The sequence below is a fragment of the Haliotis asinina genome, unplaced genomic scaffold (assembly GCF_037392515.1).
Source record: "Haliotis asinina isolate JCU_RB_2024 unplaced genomic scaffold, JCU_Hal_asi_v2 scaffold_18, whole genome shotgun sequence".
NCBI classification, from domain to species: Eukaryota; Metazoa; Mollusca; class Gastropoda; order Lepetellida; family Haliotidae; genus Haliotis; species Haliotis asinina.
This window is the reverse complement of record NW_027133890.1, coordinates 1249788-1274444: the sequence shown is the minus strand read 5'-3', so window position 1 is coordinate 1274444 and position 24657 is coordinate 1249788. Positions and strand designations below refer to the sequence as shown.

Below are 24657 nucleotides of genomic sequence, written 5' to 3'. Positions count from 1 at the left end.
ACGAGTTACTTATTGTTCCTAACATATCTATACAGAAACACAGTGGAGAAATCTGGTTTATGGACGTAATGAGCGTGCAGTAAAACAGGATTAGACATTAAGATATTCTTGGAGTCAACAGCAGTAGCGTCACACAGTTAGCAGTCTACCTAGAACAACTCCATGTTGGAGTACTACATGCATATATTGCGTGGCAATGTCACTGGAAGGGAAAGTACTGTCAGGGAAACTCTCGTTGTTGTAGTTTATCCCTAGTATTATGTACACAGAAATGAAGGGACACCGTTACACCCTACACCATCGAGTCAGATGCTTCTCACGTCCTCACAGTGTCAGGTATATCACCTTTAATTTGGCCTGCACCTGCATGGGCGTCATAGACGGACACAATCTACGCACATGGGATATGTGAGTTCATACTACCACCGCCAGTTCAGTGGTTAAAAACTCGTCATTGAAAATGTCAATCCATACAAAAACAACCAAACAGAATATCTTTGGACAGAAGATGAATCAGTTATAATTAGTCCAAGTATTTATAACTTAAACTTTGAATTTGAAATATAAACTTTACTTTTAACCCAAATGTAAATGTATTTTCAAATGTTAAAAGTGTGTCCTTGTTTCCATGGAAATAGAAATGAATTTAGAGCCACCATCCAGGCCAAATATATGGTCACAGTGATACTGAAGCCACCATCCAGGCCAAATATATGGTCACAGTGATACTGAAGCCACCACCCAGGCCAAATATATGGTCACAGTGATACTGAAGCCACCACCCAGGCCAAACATATGGTCACAGTGATACTGAAGCCACCACCCAGGCCAAATATATGGTCACAGTGATACTGAAGCCACCACCCAGGTCAAATATATGGTCACAGTGATACTGAAGCCACCATCCAGGCCAAATATATGGTCACAGTGATACTGAAGCCACCACCCAGGCCAAATATATGGTCACAGTGATACTGAAGCCACCATCCAGGCCAAATATATGGTCACAGTGATACTGAAGCCACCACCCAGGCCAAATATATGGTCACAGTGATACTGAAGCCACCACCCAGGCCAAATATATGGTTACAGTGATACTGAAGCCTTTTACAGAGGGCGCACACCTTAATGTATCGAACGAATAGGTTTTGGGATTGAATGATGGGGTCCAAAACAACACATGGTTAGACAAGATGACTATGAAAGATGATAACAATAACTTTAATCAAGGACGGGTAACAAGCTCGGTGCTCCTTGAACCACACATTAATAGCCGAGTTAGTTTAACATGCACTGTAATGGAGTTACATAGTAAGTGAATTTATTTTACGGCAATGTCATAACAGAACTGGGGAACACGGGTCATGAGCGTGACGAGGGAACGCCTTATCCTTGAGCCTACACAGCGTGCCTGGCCATAAATAGAAGGGACAAAGTAGTACAGAAAGTTAAACATTACTTGTCATTGGATTTTGAGGGATATGTTAATGTAGTTTCATATGTCGTGTCCTGCTGTCGTCGAAATGAAAACGAATTTACAGTCGCCAACAGCGTAACAAATCTGACGAGGTTTATACTGAAGGATAAATGCAACCCGTTTAATAATCCTCCATGTAAAATATGTATAATGTAACATTTTACCTTTAATATGTTCTAAACCTTAACCAAGAGAAGGCAAAAGCCAGTTTCTTCAGAAAATAATAACAGTGATAATAGCAATAACTGTCAAGGACACACAGTGACAGGGTAACGTTCCCGCCTCTCTGAGACCCAAACTTTGATATTCGCATATATTGCCATGCATCATCGTGGATACATCGCGTACATTAATTTGTCGTGTTATATATTCAGATCACACCTTGTGCGCCACAGTAAGATGTACATTACAACAGTTACTATTTCCCCTTATCAGGGTTACATGTTTGGATCCTGGATCGTTTTCATCCAAAATTCTGAAAAGTTAAACTTTGTTTGTGAATTTTTGAAGAACATAATTAGACATCCTCCCGAATCAAGCAAAGTCACTCTGCATCCAAAGGAAAGGGTTGTATTCCTTCATATATCAGTTTATCTTGTATACATCTATCTCTCACTTCAGGAACAAATTCTCATATTTTTAGCAGAAAGAAAGTTTTGTGTTTCCACAGTTTCCCCAGTCGACAATATAGATAGTAAATACCACACGTTTGGTATATTTATAAAGTTGTAACTGTTTCATCAAATATGCGTGTACATGTAATGTGCAATAGCGACTGGGGTAGCGTGTTAAAAAGCTGGTGTGCTGCAGTTGTGAATGCAAACGGTGGTCACACGGGATATTGTCTTCGGTTCCTTCCAGTGACGTCATCGGTGAATAGGAAGTGACTAACAACACCAAATATTCTGTTATGTTTTCCTAGTTTGTTGTAACCATCGAATCATCCACTACACCAGTTACTATGCCATCTACACATGCGGTTTGGTTTGCCTTTCAGTGTACAACAGCCAGGGTTAGGGTTGCCATTAATTGCCGTTCTCCTGTGCCATAGTTCCCCACATTATCACGGAGGTGAAGCACAGACACCAAACTAAGGTTCAACAGGACATAGAATACTGACATGCCTTTTGTACTCTGAGCCCGTCTGAAACTGTCCGTCTTATACCAATTCCGAAACCAATACATCAATTTGTAAAGAAATGCAAATCATTTACACTTGATTGCACGGGACTGTTGATGTCGCTTCATGTTTTCAATAGTTTGGGAAAGGGAAACAGAAAATATATAACAGGCTACGTTTTCCCTCCTACTGATGCTAAGAGTGTGTTATATGCTCTCCCTAATACAAAAACATAGGTGACAGTGATGTGTGACATTTAGTGCTTAACGGAGATTATAATGTAGGCTTGTGTAAATGGAACGACAAAAATGTATCTACGGAAACGTTAACGTGCGATTGCCTTCGAGTGAGTGAGTGAGTTTAGTCTTACGCCGCCATCAGCAATATTACAGGTACAGGGTGGCCGTCTGTAAATAATCGAGTCTGGATCAGACAATCCAGTGATCAACAACATGAGCATCGATCTGCGCAACTGGAAACCGATAACATGTGCCAACCAGGTCAGCGAGCCTGACCACCCGATGCCGTTAGTCACCTCTCACGACAAAGATAGTCGCCTTTTATGGTAAGCATGGATTGCTGAAGGCCTGTTCGACCCCGGACCTTCACGGGTCGCGTTTACCTTTGAAAGGATATGTCATGAAGGAAAAGTGAGTCGAAATATGCACGTGAGGTTCTGAGGATTCGTGAGAAGGGACATCGTCTGTGGAAGGTCGTTTTCCGTTTGGACGGTTATTGGGTGGGGACACTCAATTTGTCATTGCGCATCATATCAATGTATACCGTCAGTCATTAATAAGTCGATATCAAGAAACCAATTCTACACAAGATCGGCCAGACCTCGGATTACGCCTGCAGTGCCAGGTGCCAGGTTAGAGAGTATCAGGGTTAGTGCCATGTTTGTAGAGAAGGTTAGGGTTAGTGCCAGGTTTGTAGAGAGTGTCAGGGTTAGTGCCAGGTTTGTAGAGAGGGTTGGGGTTAGTGCCAGGTTTGTAGAGAGTGTCAGGGTTAGTGCCAGCTTTGTAGAGAGGGTTAGGGTTAGTGCCATGTTTGTAGAGAGTGTCAGGGTTAGTGCCAGGTTTTTAGAGAGGGTTAGGGTTAGTGCCAGGTTTGTAGAGAGTAAACCTTTTGTATTCGTAGCTAGGAACGGGACTTTGAATCAGTTGTCGCAACATCGACACCGACGGCTCCGTCCTATCACGTCCGATTCTGGAATCTACAAAAACTGGCGACGTATATGAAGAATCATGCTTTCTGCATCAGTGCCGCGTCGGAAGAGTGCGTGGCTATCGCCTTCGAAATTAGCGGTCGCCAAGGTTAACCAATATGGTGGGTGTGTTACGATGCAGGGGAACATACCCTACAAAAGGCGTTGTGCTATTCAGGCTGCTATTCCATGCAGAGACGGAATTGTACGGATTCACATTGTTCCGATTATTGAGTTGTTCAAACATCTTCAGAATAAAAACATTACAGTACTCCCACGGCCTTCAATTCACCCGCCCTCACTCCCCATGAAGTATGTTTGTGATGACCTCGGCCGACGTGTTCATGAACGTCAAACGGCGCCGCAACTCTAGCAGGCATTGCGCAATGGACGGGCCTGATTTCCTCAAGGTCGAATTCAAAGACCATACCGAGGCGGTGCAGAGCAAATATAAGCATATACGCAGAGTGTACTTATTCAGGATACTATTTTGGGACATAATAATATACAATCGGGCTGTAGATCACCAGCGACTGTAGGTACATCACCAGTGACTGTAGGTAGATCATCACATTAGCCACTTATAGTACACCTCTACTCTCATGGACCCAAGAGGGAACCACGTCATTCCTTCAGATGTAATCGTGTTGCCCAGAGCAGATGTTCACCACTGTCAATGACATATTTAACTAGGCCCATGCTGATAGCAGATGTTCACCACTATCAATGGTATAGTTCATTTATAATTTACGTAAAAGGGGATTATTTTTGTCACGGCATATAACTCGGCTGAAACTAATTGTCCTGAGAGCACATTGGTGCCATTAAACATTGTATTAAGTGGAATCACCGTATATTGTTTACAGTTGTGTCATAGTACAGTGCAACTGGTAATAAGGTGAAAATAAACCAAACATGTTTCGACATGTATGTCAGTCCATTGATGCTAAGTCAGTGTTGCAAGAGATACATTTGTCTCCTATTTTTCGCAAAGTGTTGTTAGTAATGTTATTGATATTAGGCCAGTCAGTTCAAGGAAGGCCTAGTCAGAAATCCTGGCGAGCAATATGCTCTTAAACCCTTATATACTAGTAGTCTTTAACATCTTCTGGAAATGTCAGTTCCATGTCAGTAAGCATAGATAGTCACTCCCTATTAGCTAGCTAACTCCCTATTAGCTGGCTAACTCCCTATTAGCTGGCTAACTCCCTATTAGCTGGCTAGCAAACGTAACCCTGGGGACATCCAGTCTACACCTAACCACTTCTTAATTTAATAGATGGAGCAGGTGTACACAAATATCCCCTGAATCAGGAAGAGTGGAGACAAAAGTATTATTTGGAGAATGGAAACATATGCGAGACAAAGTAGGATCATATTAAAGGGTTAGGCATTAATGTGCCCTTGGTGCATCCTATATGGTCACCAGTAGCACGACGAGCTCACTTTTTAATTTCACAGGGACCAGCAATCTGTGCCGGAGCTTCTTCACTGCCGCATAAGCCACACTAGCCTTTCACCAGAGGTAAGTCACTTGTCTCACTGACTGCCTAATACCCACGAACACATCAATAGGCATTGCTGTATCCACATTACTCCCAGCTCTTGAACATCGTGAAGTTGATGTGTCAAGGCGTGAAGACGTCTACTAAGAGGACTTCACATGTGTTCGAAGGGATTGAGGTTAGGTGATGTCGATGGACAGCGCGCAATCAGTTTCGTATGGTCTAGACAATTACGCTACCCTTAAACAATGAGTTAGTTGTTGACGTTTCTTTCGTCAAATGATTACGCACATACCAAAGTAACCACAACAGAAGAATAGTTTGTTTTGCAAAACTTTATTCCTCCCCTTAAGATATAAGTAACCCCAATACCTATACTAAACTAATTCTACAGGTGCAAATACAACTAACTAATCTAATTACCTAACCTAGCTACATATACAGTTCTGTCTACCACTTATATTGCTAAAGTTCTAATAATACTACTACTACTACTAACTACACTAAAATCCTAATACCCTCACTAATATAGATAATGATTACATATAATCCCAATCAGAAACTAAACAATTGAACTAAATAACAATAAAGGAATTAGCCACTCAGAGAGAACACTTTCTCTTTACAATGTAATCAGAATGTCAGTGCACTTTGGTTCCACTTGGTGACGTCATGGTATTTGTGTGGTATCCCTCACACCCAGGCGATGGTTTCCCTCACGGAGTTTAAGGGGCCTGTGTAATGGTTGATGGCTGTGCCATCCACATCTCACATTACTAGGAGATACATGCTCCTTGTACAACAGGGAAGACTCTTGTCTGTCTCCTTACAGGCGGAGATAATACCCCTCTCCTTACTTTAAGGATAACCGGCCAGTTCCGGGACACTACAATACAATATAAGTAACTACAGTTACTCAGTAAGACATGTGTCAATGTCTTATACTTTATGCATGTACTTTACTCCGATTTACATATTTGAAAGTGGAACAGGTTTTGTGGAACGATAACATTCAAATTTTGAATGGCTTTGTGGCTATATAGTGTTACAATATGCACATATATCTAGAAATACTACATCAGTAAAACAATTTCTTGCTACATCTACTCAATCAATAAATACAAAAGTAATAATGATAATAAAAACTTACGCCAGCCAGCGTGAGATGCAATCCCATACAAAAGTTGAACCCATACAGGTGAACACAGTGGTGATTCTGGCTGACTGTGCAGATTACTACCCTTCCTCACTATTTATATTGACCTCCCATACCCAAGCTACTCAACACCTCTCTATTGTTTACAAATTAACACCCCAGCTCTCTGGCCATACCTGGTCACGCTTCCCTGAACATAACCCTGTTCCCATAGTATTACCGAACATAATCTAACAACAACTCCCAACAATATATAACACACTCTAACAATACCATACTACATCTATTTACAGTACCATAAACTAATTATATAAACGAAATCATCTGTGATCTTGATATCACTCCCCTCTTCAAGTAATTGTACACAAGTACAATTATATATTACACTCAAGATCACATTTAAGTTTGTTTTAATGCATAAATATCATAAAACACAATTGTCTAAATGTACAATAGCACAGTAATACATAAGAAATAACTGCTGACAAATAATCTGGATATGCAGAGAGTACATTATTTACACACTACCATACACATAGTATGACTAGGGTGAACACCGGCTCAAGAGATCAGCCCCAACATTCTCACTTCCTTTGATTGCACGAATTAGAAATCTGTAGGGTTGCAAAGTCAGGGCCCACCTCATCACTCGTCCATTGGTCATTTTTGCCTTGGTCATCCATATTAAGGGCTGATGGTCAGTCTCCAAAATAAATTCTCTCCCATACAGATATCTTTCTAACTTCTGTATTGCCCACACAATAGCCAAACACTCTTTTTCTATTGTAGAATACGCTCTCTCACGATCTACTAACTTCCGACTCACAAACAATATTGGAAATCGCTCACCTTCCTGTTCTTGTAGCAGTACAGCTCCGATTCCAACGTCAGAAGCGTCTGTTCTTACCAAGAATGGTTTCTTCAAGTCGGGTAGTTTCAAGATAGGAAAACTTGACATATGGGTTCTTAACGTAGTGAAAACTAATTCCTGGCTTTCTGTCCATATTACCTTGTTTGGCTTTCCTTTCTTTGTGAGATCAGTTAGCGGAACTGCTATGGCTGCATAGTTTGGGATAAATTTCCGGTAGTACCCGGTCAGTCCCAACAACGCTCTCACTTGTTTCTTGGTTTGAGGTCGCTCCACATTTAGGATCTTTTCTACATTCTTACCTTCTGGTTGAATAAGACCACTACCCACCTTGTGCCCTAAAAAGTCCAGATGTTTATATCCCACTTTTACCTTTGAAGGTCGAGCTGTAAGATGGAATTGTCTTAACCTCGTAAATATTGCTCTCAGACTTACCATGTGGTGTGACCAGTTCTCAGTTCCTTCTATGATGTCGTCTATGAAGTTGTCTGTATTTGGTATGTTGTGCAATACTTGCCTCATCAGTCGGGAAAATACTGCAGGTGCATTAACTACTCCAAATGGCATCACCTTCCATTGGTATAATCCATCAGGAGTTATAAATGCTGTCAGTTCTTTGCTACTCTCTTCCATTGGAATCTGCCAATATGCTTTGCTTACATCAATTTTGGTAAGATATTTACAGTTCCGTAACCGTGCAAAGATGGAATCAGCTAATGGAATTGGTTCGGCATCAAATACGGTCACCTGATTCAGTTTGCGAAAATCGGTACAAAATCTGTAAGTCGAGTCAGGCTTCTTCACAAGTACCATGGGGGATGCATATGGTGACTGAGAAGGTTCTATCACGCCCATGTCTAACATTAGCTGTATCTCCTTAGCTACAACATCTCTCATATGATGAGGAAGTGGATAGGGCTTGGATCGTATAGGCTCATTACATGTCAGCTTGATCTTATATTCCATACAATCTACCTTCCCTGGTAAATCACTCAGTACATCTTTGAATTCACTTATGAGCTCCTTCACCTCATTTTGTTGCTCCTCTGTCAAATCTTCAGAAATGTCTACATCCTGATACGTTTCCTTAGAAACTAAAGAAGGTGAAGCTATGTCTAACATACTCACCTCTTCAGCCTTGACATCCACCAGACCAGCACTGACATGCACAAGTTGAGCTATGCTGACGTCACATACAGCTGTGTCCTTGACCTCCTCTCTCTCAATGTACCTTTTCAGTAGGTTGGCATGATAGGTTTTAATCTTGTTACCAACCTGTATTCTGTAATTGCCAATGCCAAAGGTATCCAGTATTTCATATGGCCCTTTCCACTGCAGCAACAGTTTGTTTGAATCAGTGGGCAACAGAATTAATACTTTATCACCAACCTTCATTTTTCTTGGCTTGGACTTCACATCAAAGAACTTTTTGTATTTACATGCTTTCTTTTGAAGTTCTTGCTGTGCTACGTGAATAGTCTCCTCAAGACGGTTTTGAAGATCTAGCACATACTCATATGTGGTTCTTACCTCTGGATTTGGTATATCTCTTGTCCAGATTTCCCTCAGAATCTGTACTGGTCCTCTCACAGTGCGTCCATATAAGAGTTCAAATGGGGCAAAACCCAAACTCTCTTGAGGTACCTCTCGGTAAGCAAATAACAAAGCAGGTACATACCTGTCCCAGTCATTTGGTCGTTCTGCACACATCCGTTTCAGCATCGTCTTCAGGGTTCCATTGAACTTCTCTACTAGGCCATTGCACATTGGATGATAAGGGGAAGTAGTAAGCTGATGTATGGACAATAGTCTACTTACCTCCTTCATCACGCCTGACGTGAACTGGGCTCCCATGTCTGTTAATATCTCCTTGGGGATACCAACCCTACTGAATATCTCGAACAGAGCTTCGGCAACATATTCCGTCTCTACTCTGGGTAAAGCTACTGCTTCTGGGTATCGTGTTGCATAATCAACCACCGTCAGTATATACCTATTACCCTTGTCTGTGACAGGATACAATGGACCAATCAAATCAACAGCTACCCTCTCAAATGGCACTTCAATTAATGGCATTTGTCCCATTGGTATTTTCCTTACCTTTCCCTTCGGCATGGTACGTTGACAAATATCACAAGACTGAACATGTCTTCTGACATCACCAATTACTCCTGGCCAATAAAACTGTGAGATTACCCTATCTAGAGTCTTCTTGATTCCAAGATGTCCACCCATCAGTGCTTCATGACATACCTTCATTACCTGTGTGCGCAATCCAACCGGTACTACTGCCTGTACAACTTGTTTACCATTGTCCATTTTATTGGAAGTATGCTTCCTATACAGCATATCATTCTCCACAAAGTAAGAGGAAGTACTATGTCGGGTCTCCCTAATCTTACCTTCTTCCACTAATTTTCTTATTTTGTTCAGACTTGAATCCTGATGTTGTAGGGATACGAACTCACCTCGACTCAGTGTCAACCCAACAGGTTCCAATGTCTTCAAGGGTTCCATGCCTACTTGGCGTACTCTTCTCTGGCTCCTTGTCTCTACAGCACCTACTGTTTTAATGTCCTGCTTATCCCACATCAAGTCTGGATCTCCTGGCTCTCTAACTCCGGGAATATTGCCCAATATTAAGTCACAGATTGGTGTGTCCATACATGCTGCTCTCACCATACCCGTGTAAAAGGGGGTATTTACAGTAATCCATGCTACCGGAAGTGTCAAGATCCTGCTATCTGCTAATTTACAAGATTGTGTTTCTGAAGTCAAACATGCATCTTTTACCATTGACCTCCTCACTATTACACCGTTACATCCCGTGTCTCTAAGCACATCTACTGGAGTGTCGTTTACCTTTCCCTGATAAAATGGCATGCGGTGATCTTTGGTAAGCACACTCCCTGAGGCTACATCTGCTTTAGTAACCTCCTCTGAAGTTGCTGCATCACCATCTAGAACTTCATGTATGCAGGGCTCTACTTTTGTGTTATCTGGATGTATTAGAGACATGTTTGTGTTGTCTTCACTCACCTGGATACTTGCCACTTTAAACTTGGGTTTCTTGCACTGTGCTGCCAAATGCCCAGTTTGATTGCAGTTGTAACATGTCCTTTCCTTAATAGGAACAAATTGTTTGGAACAAGTACCATGTTTACCTGATGCGCTACCCTCGACTATTTTCCCTTTGGAAACCTGCTTGTCAGTTTGACCTGGAATAACTGGTCTATTGTATCTTCCATGACTCGTACCTCTAGCTTCTATAAATTGCTCTGCTAGTCTAGCCATTTCCATCGCGTCTTTTGGCTTTCTCTCTCTCAAGAATATACCCAGATCCCTTCCAGTCACATTCAAAATCTGTTCACGCAGCAGCAAATCTCTCACACCTTCGAACGTCTTTTGTGTACCACTTAGTTCAATCCATCTGTTGAAATAGTTCTCAATTCTAACTACAAATTGTGTGAAAATCTCACCTGTTTCAGTTTTAGCAGTCCTAAATTTCTGATGGAATCCATCCTCAGTCATTTCATAGCGTTTAAGTAATGCAGTTTTAACTGCATTGTAATTTTCAGCCTCAAAGGCATTTAACCGGGAGTATACTTCTAAAGCCTTACCTTTCAGCAGAGTACACAGGTAAGCTGCCCAATGGGACGGGTCCCAGCCTTGCGCTGTAGCTACACGTTCAAACCTTTGCAGATATGCATCAATATTGTCATTGTGGTCGTCAAATGGAGGCATTTTAGGCATCTTGGGAATGGCTGCCGATCTATTCTCTCCTACCTGCCCTTCTTGATTTCCTGCTGCACTCTTTTCTAACTTGGCTAGTTCTATTCTTTCATTTGACTGTATTTTACACTTTTCTTTCTCCAATTCTAATCGTTCTCTCTCTCGTTCCCATTCTAACCTTTCTTTCTCCTTTCTTTCCTCCAGTTCTAACTTTTTAATCTCCCGCTCCCTAGCTCTTTCCTCCCGTTCGAGCCTGTCCTTTTCTTTCTCATTCTCCAACTCCATTTGCTCTTTCACAAACACTCTCAAATCATCTTTCTCATACCCTAAACTCTGACCCAGTTTGATAAGTTTGTCAATGTCCATAATTGTCTGTATGAGGGCAAAGCAGGGTACACAAAAAGTCAAACTGTCTGGAATAAATAGGGATCCTACCAAGAATAAAACCGGAGGTGATTTCCCATATATCCCAATGTTCAAAATGTTCACGACGAACCAATGGCCTTAACTGACCAATAACCACAATACACCCTCCACCCTTGAATTCCAAATCATACACTCAAGGACGCAGAAGTGGTGCCGTATGTTCTAACCCTTCTTTATGGACACAAAGATTCTGCAGCGATATACAATCAACAACGCTACATCAAATGCGCTACAGAACACAACTAGGGTTCCCTTTGATAGTGACAAATAATCTAATTATCCCACCGCTGCCACCAAAATGTCACATACCAAAGTAACCACAACAGAAGAATAGTTTGTTTTGCAAAACTTTATTCCTCCCCTTAAGATATAAGTAACCCCAATACCTATACTAAACTAATTCTACAGGTGCAAATACAACTAACTAATCTAATTACCTAACCTAGCTACATATACAGTTCTGTCTACCACTTATATTGCTAAAGTTCTAATAATACTACTACTACTACTAACTACACTAAAATCCTAATACCCTCACTAATATAGATAATGATTACATATAATCCCAATCAGAAACTAAACAATTGAACTAAATAACAATAAAGGAATTAGCCACTCAGAGAGAACACTTTCTCTTTACAATGTAATCAGAATGTCAGTGCACTTTGGTTCCACTTGGTGACGTCATGGTATTTGTGTGGTATCCCTCACACCCAGGCGATGGTTTCCCTCACGGAGTTTAAGGGGCCTGTGTAATGGTTGATGGCTGTGCCATCCACATCTCACATTACTAGGAGATACATGCTCCTTGTACAACAGGGAAGACTCTTGTCTGTCTCCTTACAGGCGGAGATAATACCCCTCTCCTTACTTTAAGGATAACCGGCCAGTTCCGGGACACTACAATACAATATAAGTAACTACAGTTACTCAGTAAGACATGTGTCAATGTCTTATACTTTATGCATGTACTTTACTCCGATTTACATATTTGAAAGTGGAACAGGTTTTGTGGAACGATAACATTCAAATTTTGAATGGCTTTGTGGCTATATAGTGTTACAATATGCACATATATCTAGAAATACTACATCAGTAAAACAATTTCTTGCTACATCTACTCAATCAATAAATACAAAAGTAATAATGATAATAAAAACTTACGCCAGCCAGCGTGAGATGCAATCCCATACAAAAGTTGAACCCATACAGGTGAACACAGTGGTGATTCTGGCTGACTGTGCAGATTACTACCCTTCCTCACTATTTATATTGACCTCCCATACCCAAGCTACTCAACACCTCTCTATTGTTTACAAATTAACACCCCAGCTCTCTGGCCATACCTGGTCACGCTTCCCTGAACATAACCCTGTTCCCATAGTATTACCGAACATAATCTAACAACAACTCCCAACAATATATAACACACTCTAACAATACCATACTACATCTATTTACAGTACCATAAACTAATTATATAAACGAAATCATCTGTGATCTTGACAATGACATGGTCGAATATCCGTCTGCATGTGACGTTACACATGACCGCTCTGGCCAGGGGCAATCAGATGTCTGAATGGTTTCATGCACACATTGTCTCCTCGAATTGTGAATTGTCCGTCTGCCGCATATCGTGTGCACTTGCAAAAGTTACAGTATAGTGAGTGAGTGAGTTTAGTTTTACACCGCAGTCAATATCGTGTGCACTTGCAAAAGTTACAGTATAGTGAGTGAGTGAGTTTAGTTTTACACCGCAGACAACAGTATTTCAGCTAGATGTGCGTAATCTAGTCCAGACAACCCAGTGACCAACAGAATGAGCATCAATGTACGTAACTGGGGGCTGAAAACACCAGATCCCAAGCATGGATTGATGAAGACCTGTTCGACCCCGTACCAACACGAGCCCACTCTATATATCGTGTTATTTTTCTTATAATCAGCAGATTGTTCTCAAGTGTTGGAGGTTAACCACATGGAATTATGCACATGCAATTTGCGTTTTCATGAAACACAATGTTGAATGCACCCCGCGTGGTTCACCACATTTATCTGGGCGAATGCATCAGCTTATACACATAATGTGTCAGTCCACATTAAGTACTGCGAGCATAACAACATAAGTCATTTCACTAGGCGTGAACAGAGGTCATATAATAAATGTAAATATGGTCTCCGTTGTATATGGTATACTGGTAGGGACATTCACGTGATCCCAAAAGTGTGAGCTGGACACACTATGGCGGTCCCTCAAGCTCACATTCTGGTGTGTTTGGTACAACGCGATAATGCGACATTTGTACATATTGTCACATCTCGTAATCTCGACTTGTCAAACAAGACCACAAAAACACAAAACGGCAAGACTGCATTTCATTTCTCGCGTTCACGCGATGTCGCGTTTTAGACACTGCCGTTGTGTATGTGTAATATCATAAGGTCAAGGCGCATGCGCATGTTAAAAGAGCTGTGGTCATGTTTCTTTCGTGCTTTTCATTTCACAAGTACATACACGAAGTGCAGGGTATTGCATATACGTCTGCTCCCGTTGTTACAATTACCTTTGTACTTAAAAATAAGCCCTCAACATATTACATATAATTTAACAAACGAAACTGTGAATATGAATTTTCAATAAAAGTTAAAACATGTGTTACGGTTAAACCAGCAAAATATGACACAGACAAGTCTTAAATATTCAATCATATGTAATGAGCAGTCAAGAGGAAGACATAACAATGAGATTTCTAGTACAATGCAGTTGGGACCAAATCTATGGCAGTGGGTCACAAATATAATATCAACTCAAAAAAAGTCTTGGTTTACAGTGAGAAACAGTCATACCAGCGAGTTGTCAGGCACAGAAGGTCGAACGATGACGAAGAGGCAGAATGATGTAGATACGCCGCATGATGACACAACTCCAGTATAACTCCGAGTGAATAAATCCGTGTGTGTGTCGTCAACACAACAATCAGCCTTCATATACCCCACAGTCACTGATTCTTGAATATTCGAGCACTTTGCGACCATATCGCCACCACCTTTCTCGTCAGTTATAGAAATAATCTCACACCAGTGAGTTTCTCCATGATGCGATATTACATACAGCATGCATATTCATTCAAACATAATTCTAACAGACCAATTTCTAGCAGTTAGCTGAAATGAGAAGGCCTGTTGGTTTACTTGACACTATGATTGCTGGTTTGGGCCATAAAATATTCATAGATTTTCTTCCTCTCCCGCCTGACTACGAATTAAAACATCATGCGTTTACACTATTCTGTCTCCAAGTCCCAAGAAACAGAAATACATCAGCGCCACTAATATTTGTGTTCCTCTGGTAACCATGATATAGTGGAATTCAACTGTGTTATTGACCATATTGACGGATTACATATATGAGCGAGATATCTGTTTATTTCCATATCGTGGTGGAGGAAGACACCCTGTAATAACTATAACATACACGAAATGCATATCATAACATATACTATACATCATACTACATGTATATAAATACGCAATACATACATGTATCTCTGTATGTATGTATGTATGTATGTATGTATGTATGTATGTGTGTGTGTGTGTGTGTGTGTGTGTGTGTGTGTGTGTGTGTGTGTGTGTGTGTGTATAGTCAATGTTTGACTTTTATTGTAGTGTTTGACAGAGTTTGATCGTTATGGCTGTTTTGATAGTGTTTGACCGTCATGACAGTGTTCGACACAGCTATCGTAGTGTTTGACGCTGTAATGGCTGTGTTCATCGTTTGATTGTTATGGCAATGTTGACAGTGTTTGACTGTTATGACAGTAATTCACTGTCATCGTAGTTGCTTGTGAGTGTTTGACTTTTTATGGCAGTGTTGACAGTGGCCGACTGTGTTAATGCAGCTTCATTAGTGTTGAAATTGTTTGACTTATCGTAGTGTTTGACAGCATCTAAATGTAATGCAATGTTCGTCGTTTGATTGTTGTGAATTTTATGACAGTGTTGACAGTGTTTGACTGTATGGCAGCGTTCACAGTGGCTGGTTGTTATGATGGTGTTCACATTGAATGTTTCAAAAGTGTTGACAGTGTTGGCTGTTATAACAGAGCCATGTGGTATAGTTGGGATTACACTCTCACAAACACAAAAAGAGCCGTGAAGGTCCCGGGGTAGAATAGGCCTTCAGCAACCCATGCTTGCCATAAAAGGCGACTCAGCTTGTCGTAAGAGGCGACTAACGGGATCGGGTGGTCAGACTAGCTGACTTGGTTGACACATGTCATCGGTTCCCAATAGCGCAGATCGATGCTCATGTTGTTGATCACTGGATTGTCTGGTCCAGACTCGATTATTTACAGACCGCCGCCATATAGCTGTAATATTGCTGAGTGCGGCGTAAAACTCAACTCACTCACTCACTCACAAACACAAGTAGTATAGGGAATAGTGATTCTGGCTCACTTTTCAAAAACCCCTCTAAAAAGCCTCATTTACTGAATGAGGCTTTGGTGGGACCCTTAGCTCTTGATACTATTGCCCCTACTACAAAGCCACGCCATCACGTTTACCGTGACTTGGCAGGCGGTAACACTGTGCCGTACGGTACGATCAATAATTCTTCTCTTACAAACCCCCTACCCGGCCCACCCCTCAAGTAGTATAAGTTAGGTTCGTCGGCTTTCATATCCACTTTATCTATGTTGTAAGTTTTGACCGACCATATAGGATCGGTGGCTCGCTTACGGCTATCACCCTCGTGTTCCCCCGGCTGGTATAGATACCTCACTAGGGCCCTATCTGGTATCTGTTTCTCCTTCCCACGCAATGGAGCGGCCGACTCCGCAACTATTGATTTTAGTTTGATAGCGTCTGCCGGTTTCTTACCGGTGAGACGGGTGACTTCATGGTTGATTGCCGACACCACCTTGGGTAACCTCGTGACCCATTCAGTCGATCGTTTTCCAGGGGTGGTCATCTCCCTAGCATACTGATAGCCGAACAAGCGCTCAGCCAAAGTCCTATTAAATCTCTCAACTATGGCTTGGCTGCGATGGGCTCCGGCCGTGCCACGCCTGACCTTTGTATCGTGTTTGGCTAGCAGTTGTGACACGGCACCCATGAACTCCCGTCCGGGGTCAACTTGCAGCTCTGTTGGCCACGTCAGCGGGCTGCGTTTGTATATACATTCAAATCCTCTGGCTACCTGGGCCGAATCTTTCGTGGTCAAGGGTTCGGCTTCCTTGTAACGACTGGCTACGTCCACTACGGTTAAGGCATACTTGTACCTCTTATCGTGGGGTAGGAACAGTAGGTCTGCCTGGTGAATGCTATTAGGTATGTTAATACCGAACCTCCTTCTAGGTACGTAGCGTGGTGCAGGCAAATAGATCTGCCACAGGGCTTGTTTTTCAAGCCACGCTTTGGCTTCCTCCGGGGGTACTCGCGCTAGTTTAGCTAGCTTATCTACTGCGCTAGCTCCTTTCCAGTACCCACGCGGGCTGTAGTAAATAGACTCAAATTTTTTCATGTCCATACGCGTATGTGTTTATCCCATCAATAGCTATCCAACGTTTCGTGTCCATAGGCGATAGGGACGTCTTGTTTATAGTCAGTCCGTATATCTTGTGCCCATCACTTCTAAGTGTGTTCATTTTATGTCTAAAGGTACGGGTCTTGAACAGGGCTTCCTTGAATCTGGCGTGTTTGATGTGTTGTTTCACCACATACTTCTTAACCCCCTTAGCCTTCCGGATCTCGCTATTGTCGGCTTTCAGTATGGAGTACATCTTAGGCCTCAAACCTATGTACTCGGCTATGGGCGTGCCAGCACACTCGTCCTTCATCTTACCTAGGACCTTTTTATTTACCGTACTGTGCATGGCATGGGTCTTAGGGTAGTCGCTGGTGTCGTATAAATCGATGTGTTTTTTCATGTCCTCGTACACGTCCTCGGTTCGAATCTCCATCAGCAGGGAATCCGTGTCAGTGTACAGCACTTCGCACCTGTCGCCGTACTGTTTCTTGAGCTCGTTGTAGTAAAAGTCGTACATCAGGTGTTTGGATAAATCGAGGATGCTCATCCCCACGTAAACAGGTCGGTTGAATTTTATGTGGCTTTTCTTCATGTGTAGGGCAGCCAGGTCTTCTGTGAATATCTTGCTACGGTTGAATGCCGGACTGGCTATCAATTTCCTGAGCTTGTCTTCCTCACTAGATCTAACCAGCTTCACGGTCACGCGTTTCCTCAGGTTCTCCATAGTCTTACCAAACACCGAGTTGTTCATGAGCTTGTAGAGATTTTTCTCGAAATCACTGGTGGCTTTTTTTCGTAGGTCTGTGTTCATTCTGATGTAGGGCTCCATCCATGGGCTCTGGTCAAACATGAGCACCCTGTGTATTTTGGCCAGCCTCATACCCAACGACAGGTACAGCTGTAGGTTGCGATAGTGAACGATGTACTTGGTCTTATTCATTAAGTTAGGCACGAGTTTTTCAACGTCTGTCACACGACCACCTGACAAGTTATGTTGGTACTCAGACATCCAGTCTGGGTTAACCCTCCTACGTTCGGGTGCAAGGGGATAGCTGTTGTGCGATGCGTGTAATGCCTTGGGATACTCTAAGTCAACCTCGAGGATATAACCTTTGTTCGAATCTGGTGCAATGCTCATAACATCAACGTGGGGTACCCATTCGAATCCCCCTGTAGGTAGATACTGACTCATGGCCCAGCCGTACAGGTTATTTGCGTCGAGGTAGAGAATGTGATTGGTTGGTTTGTTAGGATCGTAACCTTTCACGTATTGATTATTTGCTTTAGCGTATCGTTTGGATGCCATGGAAATCCCACCTCGCAAGCCTTTCTCAATGAATAGGTGCATGTCGTAATCTGTTAGCAATTCCAAATTAACTCCGGTCTTTTTAAGCAAGGCGTCCCACGACAGACCTGGGCTGGTGTAATACCATGCGGGGTCGAGTTTATACTGCTTTAAACAGGTCCGCCTGAACGTTTCAAACACGTCGGCTAACAGCAGTACATCTGTCCTCAAGTACAGGTCGTGATAATCACCTAGGTTCTTACAACCCAGTTTATTCCATACGTTAGTCGCGTGCGAGTAATCATCTCGTGAGACGGACGCCTCATTCAGCTTGCTATAAAAGCAGTCAATAGGGGGTAGTCTGGTCTCGGTGAACTTAGCCCAACTATCCATGTACTCATAGGGGTACACACCCTTCCTCATAAGCAGGGGTCTAGTCTCGGCGTCTGTGTATCGATCGGTGATAGGGAAGGTATTGTTGGCCTTGACCAGACTGTCGAGTGACGACAGGAGGAACTGAAACGAGTCAATGAACCTAAGTCCGTTTAAGCTGAAGGAGATGTATCTCTCCATGTTGTTGGGGATGCACGTTATATTACCATCGATTTTCGCGATGGCCTGCATGATCAAGTGTGAGTCGTACCCTCTCAAGTTGTGAAAGACAACGGGGATGTTTATTGTCTTAGGGTTGATTTTAAGCTTGAGGTTGCACGCGTTGTGAGCGGCGCCTCTATACTTACCAGTTATGTGACAGTGATCTCTCACCGAATCACCGTTAAGCGGTGAGTCACACACGTGACACTTAGTGCTACTAGCGTGAGCTAGCCTGTCGGCTCGGGTCATACGTATGGGAGCGATTTTATACAATGTATTCCTAATAATTTTTTCTTCCTCCTGCAAGCACTTTAGAAACCTTTCAGCCGCGTCAGGACCCCTATACACTACCGGAGCTTTCGTTTCCCCGTCACAACGGACGACAATGTACCCAAAACCGCAGGCCTTATGTTCCTGGGTTTTGTGGGTGAAGGCACCACTGGGGGAATCCCCACCCACAATTAAGGCTTCGAAGTCGGCGTATATGATATAAGGCACAGACATTTGGTTCTTGTGGTTGTCGAATTTTAGGATATTTTCACCTTCCTTAGGCATGTCGACTCGTATGGCCGTCTGCCCAACACCTTGGCAATCCTCCCGGTGGGATTCTAATAAATCAGCTCGTGTGAAGCCGTGTAGGCATCGCTCACAGAAGTGTTTTTTCCCTCTGTATGCCGATTGGTCACACAACAGCCTGCTAAAGTGTTTTATCCATGTGTAGTGATACTTTTCACCTCGCTGGATCATGAATATATTGATAACTTGGCGATCCTTCACCGGGCTGACCCTGTGTACTATTGTTGTGTTACCTTCGTACCCAAAGACATTTATAGCCAGATTATTCTGTTTTTCTACTTTAGTGATCTGGGATATTGGGGTTGGTTCATCTATACCATCCCAATTAAGCCCATCATCTTGGGGATAGCTAGAAAGCCTATCTGAATTCTTGCCAGCTGGAAATAAGGCTGACCTGATAGCTAACCTCAGGCAATCGTTTCCTGTATTCTTAACGTTTACTATGGCTTTTTTGTTCTTATAGTAGGGAGGCAAGGCTAGGTATGACCCGCCTCTGAACGGCACGTAGTTAGCTATGTCTAGATAGACGTTATCGATTTTATCCACAGCCCACCCGGACCCCATGTGCGTGTAGCGTTCTAGGTATTCTCGTATCTGCTGAAAACTGGTATCGATTGATGCGTCAATGGTCTCTGTATGTGTGACGACCTCTTGTTGACCTCGGAAGTAAGGCTGAACATACTCAGTGGTACTCCCAACCTGCTTATCGAGCGACATTTTCACTGTGATCTGAAACTTTATACTTCCTAGATTATTTAGTTCCTGGTTGACCTTATCAGCTATCAGAGGCTTGATATCTGTAATGTCTATGTTTCTATCAACGTGCATGCGCCAACCTCTCAAATAGTTACCTACAGCGCGCTCAGTGCGAACGAACTGCAGGTCAACAGCTCTATTCTGTCGTAATAATTCTAAAAGCTGTGGTTTTCTCATACGGGAATACCCGCCTAAACCCAAATCGTGTGCCTCGGCTTTCAGTTGTTTTACAGTGGGAGGTTTTGCTACGGGGGCATGTGATAACAATGCGGTTAACCCGGCTCTCCCCAGGTGTGAATAACCCGTGTGTCCAAGCTGTTTCGCTTGAGCTTTTAACTGTTTTACCGTAGGAGGGACTTCTAAACCTAGTAATCTCAACAATGCTGGCTTCCGCATTCTAGAATACCCGATCACACCTCTCTGCTTTGCGACCCGCTTGAGCTCGCGCACAGTAGACATCGTGTTTACACCTAAGAGAACTAATGTCTAATTGGTTGACAGTAAGGGGAGGTAACTCTTAAGTGGCTATCTTGAGCAGTCGCCTACGTTCTTTTATGTAGCCTTTTTTATTCTCGTATATGAGTTGATGTCTGACTACGTTCGCTCCGTGAGCTTTACATAAACAGTAGTGCCCTTTAACCCCGATACCACACACAGAACACGTGTAGTTAGGACTTCCCATATGGAAACAACAGAACCCCTGATTCCTGCATTTCCTACCACAGGCCTCGGTCTTCCCCATAAGTATATATTCGCATCGGTATGGAGCGGGTCTCATGTTTACTTATATAGGTATTTTAGTTTAATTGCTTCGCAACCAACGCAGTAGCTGCTATACCCAACACTATGAAGCCCAGTTCACGATTCATTTGTCCCTTGGATGGTGTGTAGTACTGAGCGAGTGTGGGTTTATTGAGCGGTTCCAATTGTTTACCAGTTAGTAGGTAGTATTCTTTCATTGCTTCATCGACATCGTAGAATGTTTTAATGGCATGGTTTTCACGCTTGAGTTGTTCGTTAATAAAATCGATCCTCTGGAGGCGTTTTTTAACGTACTCGTCCTGTGCTCTTTGTAATTTCTCAGTAGCGAGATCGTGTCGCTTCCTTTCTTCCTGTATTTCAGCCGCGTGATCATCTCGTAGTTTCGAGAAGAGGAAATTACTCCCGGAAAATGCCAGGGCATTCACTAACGCCCCACCGACCATCATAGCTATCGTGGCCATCCCTATATTTATTTCATTATATTATCAGGTATTATTCCTTGTTTTACTAGGATGTCTTTTGTGGCCATCGCCATACCAAGGTTCATTATGAGCATACCCATATCCTGCAGGTTGAAATCTAGCTTGATAGTTGGTTGTTTAAGCACCATTTTAGTCAACCGAGCGTACCCTACTGCTAGACTGGCTACCACTGTGGCGTGGTATGCGTCGTTGACGAACGTTTTCCCCTCAGACATTATGTATATGATATAAAATATTAAAATTATAACATGATATGCGGGTCGACGGTGGGGGTACCCCCCACAGTGGGGGTTACCACCTCAGGTACCACCTCACGTCCCTCACGTGTATATAACCACGAGATAGCCAAGGCAGCAGTTACACCTACAGCCAACAACAGTCGGGTTGGGTTGGTCACTTTATGTTGGTTACACCACCGTTTTTTACCGGCAGCTACTCTCTTAGGATTCTTCTGCCTTGCTACTGTGGGGGGTACCTCCACTGAAGGGGTCACTTCCCTCACCTCGGGAGGGGTTTCCCTCACTGGTTCCTGTGTCACTTCCGTCACCTCGGGAGCAGCATCCATCTATACTATTATTATTATTCTTTCTCTCAAATTGGCAATGTTTTGCCGTGATAATCGCCGCCGTCACTGGAGCCAACAACATACCATATTTGTGGTACAGCCCGCAGCTGATAGAGCTCACGGCGTGTTCGATAAAAGGGTCTTTCTCGAGGTCTTCCCACAGGTAAAGTCGGCGCTCTGGTGGAATGGGAAGGAAATGTGACACAATACCGGTGTATATCTGGGCCATAGCCGATCCTATTGTCTTTGTCATTTCTGCTCCGAGCCGGGACTCGTATCTAGTGTACAGCTTATCGATTTCTTCGGCTGACATTTTGTTGATTTTATCCGGAGTGTAGTCTCCAAAGTAATGTTTGGCTTTGCCGCCAACAGCCAACGCCACCAGTTTCTCTCGCTTGGGGGAATCCCCAGTGGGGGAACCCTCCAACGACAATTGTTCGAGCAATTCCTCACACTCCATCTTATAATATAACAAGTAAGATTTAGTTTTAACTATATAATACCCGATGCAGACAAAACACAGAGAAATGAAAGTTAAGTTGCACACGACAAATACTTCAAATATCATAGCATTTGCTTAGCTTTGCTTAGCTTTGCTTAGCTTTGCTTAGCTTTGCTTAGCAAACTATATATGCTACTGGTTGGTCGGTCTTTAGAACGAGCTTAGCGTGTTTAGTTTCAGCGAGCTGTTTCTTCACCCGTTCCCGTTCTAATTTACTCATCACATCGTTCTCTCTCAAACACTCCTCAAACGAATCCCTATCCTTGCAGTGAAATAAGGCCACCCATCGCGTCTGCTCCCTGAGGTCTTTCAACACCGAGTTGAACTTCTGCGTTAGCACCCAGACGCTGTGATTTGCATGCCGGCCGGAGAAGGCCAGGTACGATAGCATGTCTCTCTTTTTTGTTATCTCGCGATTAGCGCTGCAGTCGTCCAGTATAAACAGCGTCGGTTCCCCTTTAAATTTCTCGTGAAGAGCTTTCAACCAGTCCTGCAGGCGTGTTCCAGGGTCGATTTTGTGTACGTCCGGGTCCGTCATCACCCAAGGTCGCGCGTACGTTTTATTCATACTCAGAGTAGGGCACATGATAACGATGTTATCGAACACATCCTTGTAGTAACCCTCCAACATATCCAACACGAAAACGGTCTTCCCACATCCAGTCTGCCCGCATATGATAGCGCAGTGTGGGTCAGTGGGGAGGTGGGGGTACCCCCGGGGGGTGTGGGGGTCTCCCCCACTAGTAGATGGCTTGTACGAATCTCCCATTGTCTATATTAAGTTGCGCGTCCATAATAACGTACAGATATAATTTCAACTTACCAGCGGTTTGAGCCTTCTTAGTAATCTGGATGGTTATCCCTTCGCTGCCGTTATCTATACGGCGCCCGCTACCGTGCAGTTTATCATCATCCGTGGATCGCATGTCCAACCATAGGGCATACTTGGTGGTCAGGTATTCACCGATCTGCACGGAGCCGAGGTCCAGGTCCTTTGTTATATAATCCCCCACTGGTAGCTTTTTTATCTCATCCCACTGCTGGTGTGGTCTCATACCATGACTGAACAGCTGGTTGGGCACGCCCTCGATGGTCACTTCCACCTTTTCAATCTCGGGGTTGAAAAACTTCTCGCTGTCCCTCCGGAATGGATCATAATCCTCCACGGGGACGACCAGGATACCTTTCATCGATCGCGCCGGCACGTTCAGGTTGATATTCCACACAGTGTCGCTCTTATCTCGCATGACTGATCTATGCCTCAGTACGCGATCGTACAGGATAGCCATCTTCCCAGAGTACTGGCTTCGAACCTGCCTGGCCAGCTCCGGGCTAGTGACCATGTCGAACTCCAGAGAGATGTTGTCTATGGCATAACTGGCCTCATCACCGTTCGGCGTACGCACTACTTTGCTATAGTCGTTAAACGTGAGCTCGTATTCTAGCCTATCACCCAGCACGGCCTGGTAAAACGGCGCGTGTCCCGTGAGCAACTCGAAGTCTAGCGGCACGCAGAATCGATTCCCGTATGCTCGAGCGATGGCCTTTTCACCGTCCGATAGCTTGTCTTGCTGGTCTGTCGTGAAGACGTATCCTATGCGCGCCCGGGTTGATTTGCTGATACCCTGGTACACATCATTGACTCGTTCTCTCTCGCTTTTCCAGAGATCCTTGTAGCAGTGAAACACGTCGCTGTCGTCGATGCTCAGCACCTCGTTACCGCTGATCTTGACGGTCGTTTTCTTGATGATAGCTCGACCCACGTTCCGCACTAGCTCGCGTTTGTCGTTGTCGGAGGTCAACGTGATATTGAACGCCAGTCGAACAGTGCCTGGTACAATGAGGTCATTCTCACCAAGGTTTGGAAATCTAACCAGCAGAGTTTGATTCTGGTCTATCTTGCTGGGATTGTTGGTGATGGTCACCGACTGTCGCACGGCTCTGGCGCCTAATGGCTCTCTCAATTTTCTGAAAGGATCTAATTTTCTACCGTACATTGTTATATAAAAGAAATATATTTTTAATACTAATGGATGAAGACATACCTATGGATGATATGTGGGACGATAGTGCCCAGGCATTCAATGATGACCAGGAGACCTCATTCT

At 43.4% G+C, this 24657-nt stretch overlaps 1 protein-coding gene across 1 annotated transcript in view; it reads left to right on the top strand.

Moving 5' to 3' along the window:
• The first annotated feature begins 4190 nt into the window (after positions 1-4190).
• LOC137269927 (multiple epidermal growth factor-like domains protein 11) overlaps positions 4191-24657 on the top strand; it is a 31449-nt gene continuing 10982 nt past the window's right edge. The window contains exon 1 of the mRNA XM_067803768.1: positions 4191-4273. Coding sequence (XP_067659869.1) covers positions 4191-4273 — 83 coding nt within the window. The remainder of the gene's footprint in view (positions 4274-24657) is intronic.